Source organism: Oculina patagonica, chromosome 3 (genome assembly GCF_052425735.1).
Source record: "Oculina patagonica isolate OP01 chromosome 3, crgOcupat, whole genome shotgun sequence".
Lineage (NCBI taxonomy): Eukaryota > Metazoa > Cnidaria > Anthozoa > Scleractinia > Oculinidae > Oculina > Oculina patagonica.
Window position 1 is genome coordinate 29,664,957 of NC_135760.1, and position 20,017 is coordinate 29,684,973.

The following is a 20,017-nucleotide window of genomic DNA, read 5'->3' on the forward strand; positions in this document are numbered from 1 at the left end:
TCATAACAACGTTTCCAATTTCCCAACAAACTTCGCAAAGCGGGCGGCCAAAGTAAAATGAAATCAACTGTAAAACATTTTGTTCAAACATTTAACATTTCGTTCAAACATTGAACCGGTACAAGTAACTTTACTGTTAAAAGCAACTACGATCGATAGCAAAAACAGAATAAGAGCGTGCCATTTCGTGACAACTTGATAACTCAATTAGTTCTTGTTTGTTGAATAGAATTTACGTTGTGAATGAACGAAAATCTTTGTTGAACAGTTTTGACATGAAACAAATACTCCAGGTGTACTGCGCTTTAAAGAACTTTTCCGAAGAGAGTGGTTTTTTCATTTGATTCGTTTATTACTTCGTTTATTATAGTACTTTTCGTTCAATGTCTATACTAATAACGGAGACGTGGCTTTTTCGAGAAAAACAAGGGTATCGTGTTACGTTCGTTTAAAAAAAAGGTATCATGTTACAAAAGTGAGAAAAACAACGGTATCATGTTACAGTGTTTGGCAAAAAGCCAAAAGTATTCCGTAACAAACAAAAGTAACCCGTTACGGTTGCTACAAAGCTAGCAACAAAATAACCGCTTTAAACAGAATAAGAAGGTGCCATTTTGTGACATTTTGACAATTGAATTAGTTTTGTTTTTTAATTAAATGATGAAAATTTCCGTATTAAATAAAACAGTTCTGATGTATCAAAATGCATGTAAAAATTATTTTGTTTGCAAGCAAACTTTGTGCAAAAAAAAGTGACTCCGTGGGGCGCCATGCACAATAAGCTCAACCCATGGCATAAACCATCCCAACAGGACAATCACCCAGTTTCACCCCAAGCCACCCCATAAATTGAAAAAATAACTCCTGCACGCTTAGCGTGCCTATGTTTATAATAAGCAGCTGATACAGCTAGGATTGATCTTTCCACAGGACTGTTCATTTTGACAGAGCTAATGAAATAAAAAGCACGATCCGTTTGAAGTGCAAAATCGGTGCTTTTAAAACAGGCCAATACACCTGTAATTGATCAAGGAACCCTTTTGAAGGTTTTCCAATGAATACGTCAAAACATTTTCGGCCAGAAGAAAGAATCTGAAGAGTAGAAAGGAACGAGAATAAGAAAGCCGAAAAAAACGGAAGGAAAAGAAGCAAGAAAAATAAAATCGAAGCGGTACCGCAAAAAATGGCTTATGCGCATGCACCAAAAAAAATATTGTACATTTTTACATGATGATGTTGCAGTGTAAAAAATTGCTTTTCTAGCAAAGGTTAGGGAAAGTTCAGGATCATAGCTCCAGAAATTCAGTTTAACGTTTAAAAAAAGCGGGTTTTTTTTTTTAGAAAATTCAGGAGTGAAAGGTCTAAATTTTGGTTTAAATTTTGCGCATGCACCAAAGTACAATATTGTACGTACATTTTTACATGGAATCTTTACCAAAATGTTGTTGCAGTGTGAAAAAGTGTTTTTCAAGCAAAGGTTAGGGAAATTCGGGATCATAGCATCAAAAATTCAGCTTATCTGTTAAAAAAGCGGGTTTTTTTAGAAAATTCAGGAGTGAAAGGGTTAATGTTGTATTGTTTAAAGCTATCACGCGATCACGCAAATAGTAAAAGTCAACAAATATACCGCAACACGACTTCCGGTCGTGACAAGATCATGGGTATATTTCTCAGTCGCCCGTGAGAGCCATTTTAATTTTGGCATGTCAGAGAGATCGCTCTTTGTGAACCACTACTTAAATAAGTTGCTTTTAATCTACTACTATTTCCTTGTTATTAAACCAAAAAAAAAATGTCGTAAAGACTACTTAAGAATTTTGGCGAACGCTCAGAACATTTGGTACGAAAGTTTGTGATTTCGGTATTTTCATTGCCGGTTGATAAGTCATAACTTTTCACTAGTATTTAGTCAGCTGTTTTGTGGGTGAGCGTGTGCTTCATTCGTACGTTGCCGTCTCTATTTGCTTGATTAATGATCCGACTCCTTGTTTGCTAGCAGAGCCCATGAAAAGGGGAGCAGGGCGGGCTCATTTTTCCGTACAGCGGCTGGTACGTCGAGCTCAATTACCCTAAAAACAATTTTAATTCTTAAACTCCACGGATAGTCTGGGGTATCACTGTGTCATAGCCAAGCGCAAGCTTATCTTCAGTTAGCCAGAGAAAAACATTTGGCATGGTTTCGCAACTGAAACATAACATTTTGGTTACAACTTTACAGCTGGCTCTGCTGTTCTCGCTTGAGCGAAAAGTCCAAGCAGGTAACGTTGTGATCCAACTGTAATCAAGTTATTGCTATCATTTTTTATCTGCTATCATCTGTCGTAGGCAGCAAATGCGATGGGGGAGATGAATTGATTTTCACATTTTTTTTGGCAAATATATATTTGAGTTTTTGTTGAAAGCTTGCCAAAAGGCATGTGTGCTTCTGTAATATCGTTGCATGGTACAACGTTTCGACATTTAAAACCTTTAAAACGTTTGGACATTTAACCCCCTTGTACGGGGGTCGCAAGGTTCCATCGTTCTTTGGGTCGTTTTAGAGTCTTTTTTTTCCGGTGAACTTCCTTGTTGTTTGGCTGGGACTAAACGTAAAGGAGTTGATTGTGTTGTGATTCTCTGCCGTGCTATGAAGAAACTAGCTCATTTTTTTAGGGAATTTGGCACGGAATGGGCTGTTCAGAGGCAGAAGTTCAAACAGCATTTACCAATGTAAACATCGAAGTTTTTGGAATGTTTTTTTTTTATTATTATTATTATTAATATCATAACTTTTCTAAGCCAGGGCGTGAAAAGTGATCGTGACGGGAGGAAAAACGTATAATTAAGTAGGAAAAGTTCTGCAGCATGCCCACTTTTCACAAATCTAAATTTTCGTGCAAGCAGATAGAAACTAATCTTTGCTACACAGTATTGAGTTTCAAATACATTGTTTCGGATTAAGCCTCATCCCTCATCACTTTGAAACGGAATACAACCGCTAGTGGGTGTTATACAAATGTTTGATGTGTCGGCGAAACAAACGGCCACGCATCTCGCAAGACGTATCCGTGAGCACTAGTACTTTAACGAGAATTCCAACATCTTCCGACACCTCAAAAAGGCTAAAAAAATGTTTACTTCGTGTTCGGACGAATTGTTCCTCAATCCTTGACACCGCCTCCACGCGCCTCCAACTTAAAGTAAGCATTACACATAAGGTGAAAAAAATCCCACTCAAATTAATCATGTAAATCGATCACTGTTTTTTCGCTTGTTGTTTGCTTAGCATGTTAATTTTAGTTTTCTTTTTGTTATTTACACTATTACAATGTGTTCACGTACGTGCAATAAGGCGGTTTTCATCACAATTTTAAAGTTTCTTTTTCAGTTTCTTTAAATGTTACAGACGACAGATCCGGGAGGATAACGAGCCAAGAAAGGGTAAAAAAAAAACATCTGGTCTGATTTTCTTATGAGCCCAGCACAAGGGCCAGCAGGAGAACTGTGGCAATGGCTTGGGTAAAGAAACCGATCAGAAGAAAATGCCAATAACAGTTTCACACGGTGACCGTAAAAACTGCTGACCAGTGCTGTGAATAAACAAACGACATATTTTAAATTTTCTTATGGTCCTAGACTATTACAAAACGGTCTCTTTTTTTCTGGGAGGAGGGGAAGGACTACATGTTTCCTTGATCCCCTTAACAAATTTTGACGTAAAGAGTGAAGATAACCCTTTTTCCTTAGACCACTGATCCTCTCGGCTTGTTGCCATTAGAAAAATAACCATGTTCCCACGTTCCCCCCAAAACCTCTAACGGACTGTTTTGCAGTCCGTTTGCTTAACTGACTGTCACGTTTCTAATGAACAGTTCCTGACCCTCCTGTGGAAGTCACAGCAAAACCACTCAACAGCACCGCAGTGGTGATACAATGGAAGGAACCCAAGAATCCAAACAGCCCTGTATTGAACTACTATGTGGAAATGCTAGAGGAGACATTCCAGGATATGTTTCTGGTTTCTACTTCAGTTACCGTTGGACCTAGCGTCTCTAAACTGGCGATAGGAAAACTGAGGCCCTTCACCAATTATATAGCACGCGTAGCTGTGCAGACCAAGGCTGGGAAGAGATTTAGTGATGAAGTCTTCTTTACCACCTCCGAAAGTGGTGAGCTACTGAAACCCTAGTTACTCATTTCTTTCCAAACATGAAGGCTGAAACATATTCCGTGGAAACGTCTGCCATCTTCAGTTACAACGTTAAATTTGAATTTGAGTTAACGTCGACAATACGTGTTACTTGCATGTATTACTATAATAGGCACATATCAACAAACAACAGAAGAACAGTGATTCGTGTAAGAAAACAAAAAAAGTGCTAAAAGGGATAAAAATGAGACGAAAAACATAACAAGATAGAGCTACTTGTTCAAACCAAGTGTAGCAGAATATTGTGTTGTTTCAAAATCTACCTTTCTTTCCTACCGAAAAACGTTCCGTAACACAAGCATCTTTTGTAAAATCAAGATCTTTGTCCTTCAAATTATCACAAGCCTGCTTTTGTCATGACTATTTGGAACATCAAACCAATATGCCTTTATTTCGTTTTTAGATCTTGTCACTCCTTGGGAGAGGTCGTAAAATACGTTTGATCGCTAAACCCCAGTCCGGCCAGTAACTTTCGATTTTCTCATTTACGTGACATCAGCAGCTAACAAATGTTTTGGAAATGGCCCTACACTTGAATTGTCGGGATTAGCTTGTTCACTGATAAATTAAGAGCCTTCCAAAAACCTTTGTTGTTGTTGTTATGTATGGCAAGTTTGTAAATCGACAAGACAGATAGTTAAAAATGCAGAAGGGAAGAAAGTAATGTGTTGGGGCAAATTTGATAACAGAATGTGGATCTGTCTTTCTGCTCCTAAACAGGCACACCCGAGGTTCAGCTTGATGCGCTCTTTGTGGGAGCAAACCAAGTGTTGCTGAAATGGAATGTGGTATCCCGTGGAAGCAGCGTTATTCAGCGTTATGTGATCCGTTATAGCTTGGGCCGTGGTTCTGCGTGGATAAAACAAGTCAACATTTCACCGTCAGTGACATACTATTTGCTGAAAAACTTGTTCCCTTCTACAACATACTACGTTGAGCTGCAGGCCTCAAATACAGATTTTATAAGTGCGCCGTCTGTGGTGCAGGTCACAACACAAAAGAGCGGTAGGTCCGGTCACGATTATTTTGATACATGTCAGGGTGGTAAGTGGTATACCAGTGTACCTAAAAACATGTATCCAGTATACCCAAAATATCCTCTCAAAATTATGCAAACACCAAAATTTGGAAAAAACACGCCATTTACTAGGTTGATATATGACACGCGTCCTGCATACTGCTAGCAGGATCAGCAATGTCGAAATCAACAGTTGTGTAGTAAAGAATAAAGATGGTGAATTTTAAGCTCGGTGATAAATAATGAAGATGAATTTTTCCACAATGACACGAGAGGGACAGATTGAGTCCCGAGGACGCCCCAGAACAGGGCCGAGAGGGTGGACAAGGTGAATGTGAGGCGAGAGGAAAATGCGAAATTAAGGAGAAAAGAGGAGCGGGATGAGAAAAACATGACAGAGCATTTGACAAATGGCACGAGCATGGGACAAATTCTCGTGTCATTGTGGAAAAATTCATCTTCATTATTTATCACTGAGCTTAAAATTCACCATCTTTATTATTTACTACACAATTGATGATTTCGACATTGCTGATCCTTGCAGTATGCAGGACGCGTGTCACATACTCAACCTAGTAAATGGCCCACCACGAGTCTCTCGTAGCTCAGTCTGTTATAGAGTGCCCAACCGGTATCTCGGGAGGCCATGGGTTTGATTTCCGTCGGGGACTCAGAATTTTTCTTTGTCCTATGCTCGTGTCATTGTTGAAAAATTTATTAATTACTTAAATTGATGATTTATTATTCAAGAATATTCGGTAAATTTGAATGTTGCCAATGTTTGTTTGTTTAAAATCTTTCAATAAGATGAAAAGAAAGAGCAAACTCAAGATGATCAATGGCATTTAAATTATTTTTTTATTTTAGAACGGCCTGACTGGAGATCAAAGAAAACATTTTTTACGATATTCTAACAAATTCAGACTGAGCTTTTAATTTGTTGTCTTCACAGCCTTTAGGAGCTTCGATACATCTGCTTTAACAAATGGCCACTTATTTATCTTCTAAGTGAAACCTATCTTTTGGTGCGCTGTGATTGGTGTACTGACAACAGATTCATCAAATACATTAGCATTAATAAAATATAACTGAGTAGTAGTTTATTGTTAATTTTACTCGGCGTCTTCCGAGTATATGGGTTTGTTTTAACTGGTGTTGTACGGCCTCGACTCAACCCAGCCTGAGCAAGTTGGTGTTTTGTCGACTCGCAGTGTTGCAGGGGTAAAATATGAGGCCGGTGACCACTTGTATCAAACCCCAGACAGATAAAACGTGGTTATTGCTGTTTTATTTGGCGTTTGGATACCTTGTAAGTGCGTACGCCAAAAACCTGAAAGGTGAGACCGTTTGTGAATTAGTTCAGTATCTACAAAGAGATAATGAACAATTTCTTTTCTAGAGCTGACAGCCCCTTTGCCCTATTCTCTTCCCGATAACCAGTTCCGCCGCCAAAATAATTTAAAAACACAAGCATTGGGCAGTTGCAAGAAAACCCTGTATAAATTCCAGCCATTTGCGATGTAGTTTTTATCCATTAAAACAATAACTGTTTTTTTCTTTTACAGAACAAGATGTCGAACTTCCAAAGTTACCACTGCCTCTTCCCAAACGTCCTTCAGGGTTCGTCTACAATAGCGGCAAATCCAGCGCCCCAGTTCACTTGTCTGCGTTTCTTGACCTGACTTGTGGTGACTCGCAGCAAGCATGGCCAGTTATCAAGAAACTTGCAAAGTCCTATGGGCCTGAAAAGCTTCGTGTGACCGTCAATTTCTTCGCCCTTGCGTATTTCTACCACGCGTTTATATCCTTAAAGGTTAGCGTCTTGTCACTTTTAGACGGCTAAGCGTTAAGGTGGCTGTATTAGTGGACTAACTTATTAACGAAACAAAATCAAAGCAATAATACAGTGAAATCCACAATTCCTCGAGCCAAAAATTGGTTCGTGAAATTGGGAGTTTGTACCGTGGCAGTAAGGTTGAGAAATCGATGGTGGCATCAAATTATTCCCAACTGCCCACGTATTGTTTTATCGTGAGCAGGTTTGTATATGAAAATAGAAATAGACCTTCTTGGCTGTAAAGAAAGATTATTATTTAAAAACAAAACGTACAAAAAACGTTATCGTGAACAGCAGGCCATGCAAAATGACGCAGGTCATGCAGAGTATATGTTTGGTAATACAAGGGTTCGAACGGTTCCTTAAAATCCCGGAAAAGTCCCCATATGTAATTCTGGCAGTTTCCTGAGAACTGGACTGGACTGAACTGAAGTCCTTAAAAAACTAGTGCTTTGTTTTCTCGGTCAGTGCCTTCAAAGTCCTTAAAATCTGTACTTTTTTATTATTAAGAATGCTAGCAAAATAGACGAACCAGCTTGTACACTTGGGAGACTGGAAAGTACTAATCGATAGTCACAAGTAAAACTCCCCAATTACATCGATTATTATCTACCACTATTGTCAAAGATGACAATCGATAAAAATAGTTGAAGTTAAAAGTCACAATATTTCTTTCATCAATTTCTCAAATCAACTGATTAACTGGCATCAATTGTTATCGACTGATATCAACCATCGATTGCTCAGGCCGGAAAATATACACAATTGTTGCTGAAAAAAGAGTAGGAACCTAATGCAAAGCCGGATTACCATACTAGTACAGTGTTGTAACGTGTACATGTTGTTTTGCTTTGCAGAGTGTGTACATAGTTGCCTCTTATAACTCTACCCTAGTGTTCCCTTGGGTAGACACAGTCTTTGAACATCGAGATTACATCAAGAACTCCGCCAACAGCTCTCAAATGAGCCGAATGGAGATTGCAGAGTAAGTAAGATAAATACTAGATATTTTGCCGTAAGTTATATCGAGATAACAGTTTGGAAATGTTACGTTAAAGCTTCAAAAATCTTTGGGTTTCTATTTAGACGGGATACTCTGTCTGGAAATTTTCTGGTGCATACAAATATACCACATGGTAAAACTCTCTAAACATAAACACAAACAACACAAGTATCTGAGCATTCTCTAACAAATTAAAGAACAAAACAAGCCCCACCTTTTGGGGGCTTATAATTAGATTTTTTTCTTTGAGACCTATAATTTAATATAAGCCCAAGGCTTCTTTTCGTAAGGATTTTTGCGTCAGAGATTTTACCGGCTTATTTATTTATTTCTGTATTATTTATTAAGTCAGTCAGTCAGTCAGTTAGCTAGTAAGAGGAGTGGGGTGCTTATTTTCGGAATGTGCGGCATGTGTGTAGCAGTAGCCTTTTGCACGCATTGCAGAGCTTTGATACCCCAATGGCACTGCTATTGCTGTTTTTAGCACTCACATCATCACATGAGAACTACTGTTACAACAGTTATGGATGGAAGTAACAATCATTTATGTCGGCGTGCATCTGAGGATTTCTGCGCTCATGTGAAGCCAGGTATATCCTGAGCCAAATGAAATATTTAAACTAACATTTATTTTATTTTACAGTATATCTAATAATTAAAACAAGATTAAGTTTTTGTTCATTTGTAGTTGTTTTAGGTATTCCAATAATTGTATCCTTTGACACGGTGCAACACTCTCATGAAGTAACCTCAGCTACTTAGTTACCTCGGGTTTTGGTTATCTTTCGCCAGATTTATTGAGCAGTTGGCAGATAAGGCAGGAATCCCTTCCAGTGTGATGAGGGACGGACTAAGCAGTTGGGAACTTGAGTGGCAGGCGCGCCTGGCCTGGAAATATGCCTGTTCAAGTAAGTCATTCGCATTCAGCTAGAGGCATCAACAACCTTTATGGAATATTTGGGAGATATGAGGGTGAAACAATAATCATCTACATACTGAAATACTTGGTTAAACACTAACTTGGGAGTGGAAAACGTAAATGAATAAGCCGCCGTTTAAAATTTAAGCAGCCTACGTTTCGAGCATGGGCAAAACTAGGCCCCAGTTGCTGAAAGAATTTAATAACGCTATGCAATGGATAATTGCACTATCGAGTGGATGGCTAGTTAGCTTTGTTAATATTTATCCAGTATACAGTGACTTATTTCTCTCGAAGAGATGATTTAATAACATCCCCACAAAAACGTAATAACGTGATTGTGGTCGCTACCTTAAAATAATTCTCCTGTTCATATATTGTTATTGGTTACCATCTTGGCAAATTGTTAAAATACTGAAGTGCTGAAGTGAGCGTGCAAGACATAGGGGCTAAAGATAGGCGTTTGGGCTTAAGACGGCATTTTTCTCGCAGAATTGGTGATGGGTACGCCAACTTTCTACATAAATGATGTGTTTATTGCGGGCGATGAAGCAGCAAAATGGAACGAGGAACAATGGCGCGGGGTAATCAACAAAGTATTACCTGCGGGTGAGAATTCCGTTGATTATGTACATTTTATCGGGACCAGAAGTAAGTTGAACATCAAAATTAATGGCTTTATCTGATTCATGCCCTGGTGTGCCTTATTTAAGTCACCTTTTTAAACTTATGAATCTTTAAAAGTCAAATTGTTCACGTTATTTTTACAAGTTTCATATGCATTCGAGTCTGTCCATTGGTAAATCTTTCAGTACCGCTTTACACTAAAATTTCGTCATCCACATCATCGGGATCTCTTACAGAATTTTAGTTAGGGTTTTAAATTGTGGTTTTTACGTCAGTAGCACATATCACTTAGATCGCCCATACTCCACGCACCGGCAGAGCCACAGTATGCAAAGAGATTTAAACCACGACTAATCCTTGATAACAACATATTGATCAATCTTTTTTTCTTTCCAGAGTGACAAAACGGAAGTGAATGGATAAAACTTCAATGAAGCGTTGGAATCCGTACCGCGGAGCTGTTGATTTACTATGTTTGAATGTACAATGTTTAAGCGAATATTTTAGTGACGAACTATCAACCATATAGTAAATGATATAATATTGTATTCGATCATTCATATGAGGGCTTTATTATCTGTTTTAATGGGACGTTTATTAAAGTTATACTAGCACAGTAGCTACAGTAGACCTGACAGTAGACCGAATTTTATACAGTACACTTGTAATATCAATAGCTTAATTTTATCCTTAATTTAGGCGGTAGGATAGGATCAACCATTTTCGGTTGGTTGTTATTTTCGCGTTCTATCTATTGGGGAAAACAGTGTTTGGTTCTTTTCCTTTCATAAACTTTATCAAAGCTAGGTTTATATAAGCAGTTAATTTCCTTAAAGCTTCCTCAAAAAAACACTTTTTCGGTAATTTTCAGTTACAGCAAGGCGAGACATTAACCATTCCGTGCAGATTAATCCAAAGAAGTCAACGCAAGCATCCACGGCTGATGGATAAACGAGAGGGAATAATTAAAAGTGGCGTTGTAAAATGGTTGATCAATGTTCAACATCCCTTTTTAACCAAATATGAAACTGAAAACGGTTTCCCTCAATATAACACGAAGACCTCAATTTACCCAGCCAACCGTTCTCGATTTAACGAACTGCCAAGGGACTGGGGAAATTTGTTGGTTATATCCAGGGTTCGTTATATCGACAACCTCAATATAACGAATTTACGAAGAACCAACCAAAATGTTCGTTATATCGAGGTATAGTTAATAATTGTTTTTCACTCTGTTTCGCTCCACTACCCAGCATTTACTGATCTAAAAGACTGCTTTGATGTTAAATATCAACATAGATATGGACATGTGTGTCTGCAGTTGCACCCCTGTTACGGGATATAAGTATTTTCATCCTTTGTTGGTCTGTTCTGCATTCATCTTTTGTCGCGTGTTTACTAAAATTCGGGCCGAGTTACCTCGGTGAAAAAACCTGAGAAATTTTTCTTTGTTTTGGGGCTATTGTTTTCCTGTTCTATATTGTTTTGAGGTTCTTTGTTATCTTGGTCGTTCTTTGTTTTACGTCACTAGTGAGTTTCCACAGGTTTTTAGACCGAGGATGAGAATGAGAAACTCGTTATTTCAGGGTACATTTTACGTTCGGGCTTCCTGATTGTGTTCGTTATAAAATGGACGAAAAACGTCTGCTATGTTTACTTAGTTCAGAGGCACGTCGTTTTATAACTGGTCGAAAAATTTAAAACACTGTCAGTTTTACTGCGGAATTTAAGTGCCCGAGAAACTTCGAGGTCAAGAAATTGATGGAGAAATTTTTTTCCGAACGAGAATTTTGAGAACTAATTTTGTCAGTTGAGAAATTTTCATCGGTCACAGTTTTAACTTCCTTAATGAAATGTTCGAGAAACTCCTGCTCTTGCATACTAAAGTAAGAGACGTTTTTTAATTTAAAGTGCCCGAGAAACAACTGATTGAGAACCTCACTTGTCGTTAATTGATCGAGACATTAAAAAAAACATAACTGCCTTTAAAATACGAGAGAAACTTCTGCTTCGTGTAACCAATTAAGGTAACTCACGTGTATTGTGTACTAAAGTTAGACATGTCGTGTTTTAATCTGTCAAAGAATTAAATTTATTTTAATGGTTCTTTTAAAATGCACGAGAAACTCCTGCTCCGTGTTCTTAGTTCAGGGTCACGTCGTTTTCAACTGGTGAAAAAATTTAAAACACCGGTTTTGAAGGAAACTCCTGCTCGTTTTTTAATTGGTCGAGACGTTAAAAAAACCAGCACATTTAACTGCCTTTTTAGAATACCAGGAAAAACTCCTGCTCTGTGTACTTTTGTTACTCACGTGTTTTTTAATTTGTTGGGAAATTTCAATATTTGAGAAACTTCTGCTCTTTTACTCTCGTCCGTCTTTAGACGAAATAACGAAATTCCGATAGCGACTTGCGGACCATTCTTAGGCCCGGTTCGCGCGACTTTTCATGAGCCAAGCTCATTGAACTTTAGACCGGACCAAATTGACAATGTATATCTACCTTAATTCAGGGGCCTCGTTTATGCCGTTCGAGGCCGTTCTTGTTAAATTTAAATTTTTGGGCGGGGGGGGGGAGGGGGGGGTTTTTTTTACTTATCCTCTCTTCAGTTCCTAAATAGACGTCATTTTTCTTATGTAAATCGGCACACCAGACATTACAACACGATTTAAAAAAAGAACACGCCATATGTGTTCACCTCGTGTATAACTGAACATTAACAATTTAATCCGCGTTAAACTGAGAACAATGCGAGTTCGTGTATTCCAGGGCAACTATCTGAAATTAGCTCTGAGACAACTAGAAAAGGCGACAAAGATGAAGAGTGATTTCTTGTAGCCTTCGCACACCCAAGGTACAGTTTTTTCTCGATTCCTTTCTAATTTATTTCGAGAAAATCTGTGAACCTGTTACTGTAAAACGTTAGAAAATGTAGTTTTTAGTGCGCCTGATGAGTTTGTGCACAACTTAACGTTGTGTATTATGTTGAATTATCTCGTCAATCCAATGATGTACTGTTGGCGAATGAAATGAAATAGCAGCTGTAGAAATTACGAATATTGAAGCTAAAATGGTTGATTTCTTTAGTATTTTCATTCATTGGATTGTAGGTTTATTACACTTAGTAGTGGGCACTAGTTTTTACGGTTTGTGAATACTACTAACACTTGGTAAACACTTACACTGCTTACTGTTGGTGAATACTAAAATTTGCTGCAATTTATAGTTTAAGAGACAAAAAGTTGTTAGGGGTATTACAAATCCCATATCCGCGAGATCGTAAATACCAAAACTCGCATTCACTGGATGTTCGTCCTTTTTTCGGCCTCTGTTGTTTCTTCAACTCTGTCACCGATCGCGTTGTCTGACTTGGAACCGAAGTATTGTTCAAAAGCCTTTATCTGAAAAAGTCCATTTTCCTCTTACAAAAATTGATTCGTTTTCACACGTGCAACCGATGTGCTCAATAAGACTAACGTTAAATTGTCTTTATTTTTTATTTTTTTAGGCAACGTGGTCTTCAAGAAAATTGCCTACCGAGGTCCAAGTCTGAAGACCAGCGGGAGTATTCGTAATGAAAAAAGAGACAATTGGCGTGGGTTAATATGAGTGGGTAACATCTATTAAAAGAAAGCAAGGCGCTATAGTTCAAAAGTTAATTATAGTTTCGTGACCGTTTGGAGGAGGAAGCGAGACAAAAGCTTGCGTTTAGACATACCGCCTTTATTTAACATTGTTTTTTTTGTCAGCTGTAATGATTCGTGAATTTCTGAACCCTTCTTGTGTAGGCACGCTAGCAGGCTGTGAAATGCCAACATACCAACAGGTACTTTGCTTGGTGTCATCATTGTTTTGGGTTGAGATGCAGCACAGTGACCGCCGAACATCTGCTTATGTTGTGCTTTCTTCAACACCTGTTCATGTTTGTAATAGTTGTCGTATGTTCAGTTACTTCGATCTTCTTGTCGTGAGCAATTCACTGATAGGCCAAGTATAGCATGGTTTGCAAGTTTTACTCAACTTGGTACACTGCAAGGGTCTGCAAGGAGCTGTAGTTTATTGCAGCTTTGTTGAATTGCTTAAACCGAACTGGGCAAACAATGAATCTTTTATGTCTGTAAACCCACGTTTTACTTAAAGGCCGAAGAGAGAGTAAAATCTCTCACATTCTCGCTTAAGTGAAATGCTAGTTTGGGATGAATGTAACAAAGGAAGCACATTGACAGGTAGGAAAAGAGATCGTGTTTTCACCTTGTTTATATTTTTTGTAATGGTTGCGAGCATCACGAGGCACGTTTAATTACAGATCTTAATTTTCAGTTAATGGTTATTGGTTCTATCTCTTCAAAAACCGAAGCGAAAGAAAAATTCCGTACCTCGTATCATGTTCTATTCTCACATGTCTTCACCTTGTTTTTTTTTTGTAATGGCTGGGAACATCGCAATGCTCCTTTAATTACCATCGATAGTTAGGTAACCAAGGGTGATTGGTTCTGCTTTCTCACCTCATCAAAAATTTTGTCTGAGTCACCTTCATTCTTGCTAGTGCATTCAGTGTCGATTATCTTTGCTTTATTCCGTCTTTTCCTAAAACACTACTAACGTTGCCTTTACAATTCACATTTCAGTCCTACATTTGACACATTCGTGAACTACATCAATTGGCACTGCGACCGTGATGTTAAGCTAACTCGAGCACTCGCCGGCGTACGCAATCTCGGTGGAAGATGTTTCTGAAGTCTATGAAAAGCAGGTCCACAAAAGAAGTATTTCTATTTTCCTTTCGTCCAATATCATCGACTCCTCCCATATTATTCTTGAACAGAGCAAAGAACAAACGACCTTAGAAAAGCCTTTCTTTAACTTTTGTAAGCCACGAGGGAAACATCGGGTTATTGTCTAGCCCTCGTGTCTGTGTCCGAGCACACTTCGTAAACGAGTCATTTGCCAAGACTATTGTCCAAGAACGCAGTTAGCTCTCATAATAAATTAAAATAAATGGCAGCTTTTCGCGCACTTGGCTTAACAAGCAGTGTGCAACTGATTTATTTTAATTGTGATTTTTATAGAAATGAAAATGTTTTATATTCAACTGTGAAAACTTAAAAATTTAAAGAATTCAACTCAAGGAATCTCTTTTCACTGTTAAACCGTTATATGCACGCTACTGATATAGACACCGTTTTGTCTTGGTACCAATATCTTTAGCTTCAATTAATCACTCAAGGGTGCAAATGCAGGGAGTTTTGGCAAATTTTCGTACGAGTTCCTATTGTCATTATCCCATCAAAAATTGAACGTGCTCGAGGGTTGCCAAATCAGCTTTGTGTCAATGTTCCTGACTACAAAGGAGGCCGCCTTAATGAATCCCGGAGCTCGGTAGTTGACATCGCTTCCATTAAAAAAATAATAACCCACTTACACCAACAAAGCAAAAGGGCCTCCTGATCGTAGGCTCAGGTTCTTTTTTCAAGATAATTCTAATTAGAAGTAGTCAGCTGAGCCAAAAAAAAATTCTTTTATTCAAACACTTACATAGCCTCGTGAAAGACATTTGGACCCGAACACAATAACAGGCATGGCATTTAAGTACTGCTGTCTGTGTTGTTATGTGGGCACTTTCCAATTCTCACAAAAGTGACGGGGTTTTCAAATGCCAGCTGCGTTTAGAAGATCTTTTTGATAGCCCATGTTTTCTTTATTCCTAGTATTTGTTTTAACAGTGGGACTCTTTCAGCTGGATTGGAATTCTCCTGTCAACAATACAGCCGGTTGAATATCAGGCTGGTGTCCTGTCTGAGTAACATCACGCAACGTAAACCCTCTTGTTTCCTAACAAACATACATTAATTCGTAAAGAAATGAGAACAAAATGGTTCATTAAATTGCTCCCTCCCTTCAACAAGCATATACTCCTCCCCCTCAAGTTTCAAAAAAGGTAATGGCCCGGGTGTAATGGAAATTGCCATACACCTTAAACATCCACAAGAAGCCTACGTTTACCAGACGTGAACGGTTCGAAAAGTAGAATACGTTGAAAACAACACGTGGATTAGTTTCAGAACAACATTAATGGACACATTCTGGGAAATACTATGCGCCCAAGCAATCCAATCACTGGGATGAATTACATAAAGAGAGAGAGAAAGGAGCTGGCTATTACACTGTAAAACTGTGCATTTCTAGTACTTAACCGCGTAACTGTCCCGGACAATTTATTTCAGCTGAGATTGCACTTGCACTGTATACTGTTCCTGAAAAGAAGAGAGAGCGTGCACAATAACACAGTCAAAATGACTAGAAACAGCTTTGGCCAGCCTCAGTTTTGCCTCCTATCTGCTCTGTACCAACTGCAAACGGATCAAACGCCAAAACTGATTTTAATCTTCCCCGTCATTTTCGCAAAACAATAGCACAAGTTTGTCTGTCAAGCTCCACCGTGCCTGGCAGCCGTTCAGTGATGAAGATATGAATTCTCCACAACGCTCCTAACCAATGGGTATATATATTAGAGAAAAAATTCTTCGAACGGCAATTTTGTTGATGACTAACAGTGTTTCCTAACACGTTTTTGAAATAAATGTTGTTTTATGGAAAAACACTTGTGGTAAATATTGTTATAGAATGAAGTTAATGAACACTATAGAAATCTAATTAACCATAAAAAAAAGGAATTAGCAAGTACTCAGCTCCTAACAAATTCAGCTAACAGCTGAAACAAACCCTCAGTTTTTGGTTGTTTATAGTTGCGGCGTTATAATTGCTTGACGATTTACAGCTTTAAGGTACCAGTACTGCCTCCTAATTACCACGTGGCGAGAAGACGTGAAGAAGACTTGTAGCACCAGTAGCTTTCGAGGCTACGATCGAGGCATTTGACTAGGATTTAAATTGCTTCGACACTTACTTCCTCCTCGTATCAGCTTGTAGGAGGTTTTACCAACTTTTTGGCGTTATCTGTACTTTAACAGCTGTTTAAGTTGGGGGCGGGTCACCAGTGAATGTTCATCTCTTATGGAATGTTCGCTTTTCACAGCAGGACGGGAGGGCTGCTATGAATTTTTAACTGTGTTTTGGTGCAAGAATTTTTACATTCAATTCTTTTTCAAGAACCGAGAAACGTTCCTCTTGTCAAGCAAAGAAACGCACGAAATTGACAACACGAAGGTTAAGTAGCAAGAAGACATTTTTGGCCAAAAAAACGGAAAAAACTTTCCAGTTATTCAACGCCTCTTGTTTTGTAACCTTTCCAAGCAGACTTCTGGCAGGTTAACTGTTGTTTTCAGGTGTCCCAATTGTTATTTTTCATTAGATTGTTTTTCATTGTTTGCTAGCAAGGCTTTTTAGTTGAAGAGGGAATGAATTTAGGGTTTATTAAAATTACTTTAAATCCATTATTCTCTAGTTGTTTTGTATCATTTCAACACGACATGAGTTACAATTCCAACATCTAATTACCCATCGAAAAAGTTTTATAGTCATTTTCATTGCTCTTTCTTTGAAAGAAAGGCAGCTTAGAAACATTCCTTCATCTTAAGGTGTAATGTTTTGAACACACACAAAAAACGTGTTAGCATTAACATGTTTTTCAACATATTAAAATAGACACGAAAAAAATATATACGCTTTCGATGATTAGCTTTAACTTCGGAGGTTTTTATTTCTCAATTGAACAAATGGTGCATTTTATCAAACATATACAATTCTACTTCACACTCACGTGTTGCTCTCATTGATGGAAAACTGTCATCAATTCTTTGTAAGAAATCGCACAAACTCCAATTTTTTTTCAGGTGTTTTTTCACTTAATAAAACCGTGTGGTTTTTTAAAGATTGTTATTTTTAGCACTAAGCTGTCCATTGCCTCAGCAAGTCTAGGCTCATAGATTCGTTCTGATCGGGAACATTGTGCTTTTGTGGAAGGTTCGGCGATTAGGCGCGAATAAGTCACTTAACAAAGAGGTAATGGACCTTTTCTTCACGCCAGGGAAAAATTAAATAAAACGACTGAGTCAAAACGTTCTTATGATTTAATCTGAGTGTTGCAGGGCAGTGGATCACCTCTTCTACTCTATTCCTTTGTTGTGGTTTTGTAACCTTTTTGTTACCTTACTTTTGTCTCCTTACACATATAAAATATAAATACCTTTTGTCACCTACATGGCTCTCGCGGCTGGCTTCTAGGAATGAGATAACATTAATGTTTGTTCAGAGGTGACAGACTCACTCTGTTTCTGACCACATGGTCCAAACACGACAATAGATCTTTTTCCAACGTCTCCAGAGAAAGATGAGCAGTTAAATGTTCCAAAACTATAACATGTCCACAGGGAAGAGTTTGCCACTCCGGTAGCCTCAATCGGTGCTGGAATCAAGTTTTGTACAGGCTGCACTCACTTTAGTAGTTCCTTTAACTCAGTCACGGTACAAATTAATCTGCACTTTTACCAAGCAGCCTGTACGCACTGTTACAGCTTTCCAGTCAAGCTTTTCAGCTCTGACAATTTATCGAAACACTGAGCCCAGCTAAGTATCTGTGACTCGAAAATTGAACACATTGTGACCTCAATTATCCTGCCTACATAAGGACAAGTGTTTCTTAACAAACAGAAGCAGCAAATCGCCCGTAACATCGTGACGCAAAATCACCTTTATGGGTATAAACATGAACGTCAGTAAATGGTAACACTAATCAATATATGCTGCTATTGTTTCTTTGGTAAGCACGATTTTGTCACTTTCCGAAACCAGCCTGTAAAGAACTTGTTTAAAGTTTTTACTCGAATACAGTAGTGCCAGTACTTGTTTGTTCATCTAGCTCACTACATAACTGATGGCCGTTTTCCATTCAACAAACATTCAGGACCCTTACTTCAAGGGTAACTGCAAACATACCAGATTCATTGAGATCCCAAATAGAACGGTGAAGGAATACAAGATCTTAGTCGGCTCACTGTGAATTGCACACAGCTCACTGTGCCTGATGTGTTAGTTGATCACCATGATCATAAACCAAACCCGTGTCCTCAATCAAGTCGTCACATGACGGCTGTGTGCCTCATGCATGTTAAACAAAGGCGCCTTGTTAACGTTCTGATGGACTGCACCGCTTTGTTTCACCGAGCTAGACGACCGTCTAAGACTTTTGTAAACAAACGCATTAAAAATGGTAATGGTAGAACCTGCGTGTCGCGGTAAAACTTGTTTTGATGACTGGGATCCGCTTCCCTTCGGCGCCAAGGCCGGTTATGATTATTTTAACTCACGGTAGCTCGGTTCCGACTGACAAGTCAAGCGAAGGAGTTATGTTCGAATCGCAGTAAAGTCGCAGCAGTATTTGCTCTGCTCGGTGACATTAAGGGCAGGTTAGCTATCTCAGTTTGGAATCGATGTTTAGAAAGACAGACCTAGTGGCTAGAATGAACAATGTTTCCTTTGCACTGTCGTCTGGCTTCGGTAAACAGAATAATAAACACTGCAGTATGTACTGTATGGCATCACAGTCTCCGAGCGACTCTCTGGATGTATTTAGGACAAGATCTTTTATGTTCAATCCATAAGGGGTGTGGCTCCTTGTCAGTTCTTGCTTTCTTATTTAATAGTTGATATGTAACGTGGAATAATCCAAGTAAACGAGTTCAAATGGTATACAACAGCTACCTTGCATGTTTGGAGGCGAGAAAGGAAAGGTAGACAATAAAAGAACTTGAAAGCCTGGAATAGGTTTTGTTATGGAGATCAAATATCTTGGAGAAGCGTACAACAGTTGCTGGAATGGCAGCCATCTTTGCTTAAGACATGAAACCATGTTTACATAAGATTTTTTCAACGTCTATTTTGGAATTAAAGGCCTGATGGCAGTTCTCATTGAAGGTTGCTTATTTTAATTAAAAAATTTAGGAACTTTGAAGCAGTGAAACAAAGGAAACAGATATAATATACCCAGCGAACAAACTAGAGGCAATTGCCGGCCCCACTGAACATCATAGTTACGCTGCAATTCAGGCTTAAATCCATGTGCGTTTTTCGTTTTGAAAGGCAACAGTGAGAAAAAACACTACCCGAAACGTTTAATAAAATGAAAATTAAACGTGTATATAATTTGTACCTTTTCATCTTCAGAGCACAACAAAGCCTGAGATAAAAAAAAAACTGATGTAATTTGGCCCGCAACAAATTCGACCGGCTGATTGGAAGCATTTTCTCGATCAGTTTCTCAGCTTCTTGTTCAATCAGCAGTGATGTCTCGACTTGTATGACCAAGTGTGATGACAAAATAAAACAAAGAAGATTCTCTTTCCACTTAGGACAACGAAATCAACAGCTTTATCATGGAACTGTTAACGCTGTCAGCCACAAGCTGTATAAATAAAATCCGTACTTGTAGGTTAGGAAATTCAACCTTTCGACCAGTTGTGAGTTTG

General features: G+C 38.5%; 1 protein-coding gene and 2 long non-coding RNA genes across 3 annotated transcripts in view; 1 reads left to right on the forward strand and 2 right to left on the reverse strand.

Annotated features, from left to right (window-relative positions):
* The first annotated feature begins 1,493 nt into the window (after positions 1-1,493).
* Positions 1,494-10,394, forward strand: LOC144647455 (uncharacterized). Its single transcript, XM_078507261.1, has 9 exons — positions 1,494-2,258; positions 3,852-4,148; positions 4,910-5,194; positions 6,773-7,020; positions 7,902-8,029; positions 8,840-8,955; positions 9,459-9,575; positions 9,990-10,035; positions 10,080-10,394. Exons 1-8 carry the CDS (start codon positions 2,174-2,176, stop codon positions 9,992-9,994), a joined length of 1,281 nt encoding a protein of 426 aa, XP_078363387.1. The 5' UTR covers positions 1,494-2,173; the 3' UTR covers positions 9,995-10,035; positions 10,080-10,394.
* Positions 4,138-20,017, reverse strand: part of LOC144647457 (uncharacterized) — a 33,665-nt gene continuing 17,785 nt past the window's right edge. The window contains exon 4 of the long non-coding RNA XR_013569593.1: positions 4,138-5,038. This is a non-coding gene — a long non-coding RNA (uncharacterized LOC144647457). The remainder of the gene's footprint in view (positions 5,039-20,017) is intronic.
* Positions 8,655-19,167, reverse strand: LOC144647458 (uncharacterized). The gene is made up of 2 exons (XR_013569594.1): positions 17,740-19,167; positions 8,655-8,991 (listed from the first exon to the last, which is right to left on the reverse strand). It is a non-coding gene; the product is annotated as an uncharacterized LOC144647458 (long non-coding RNA).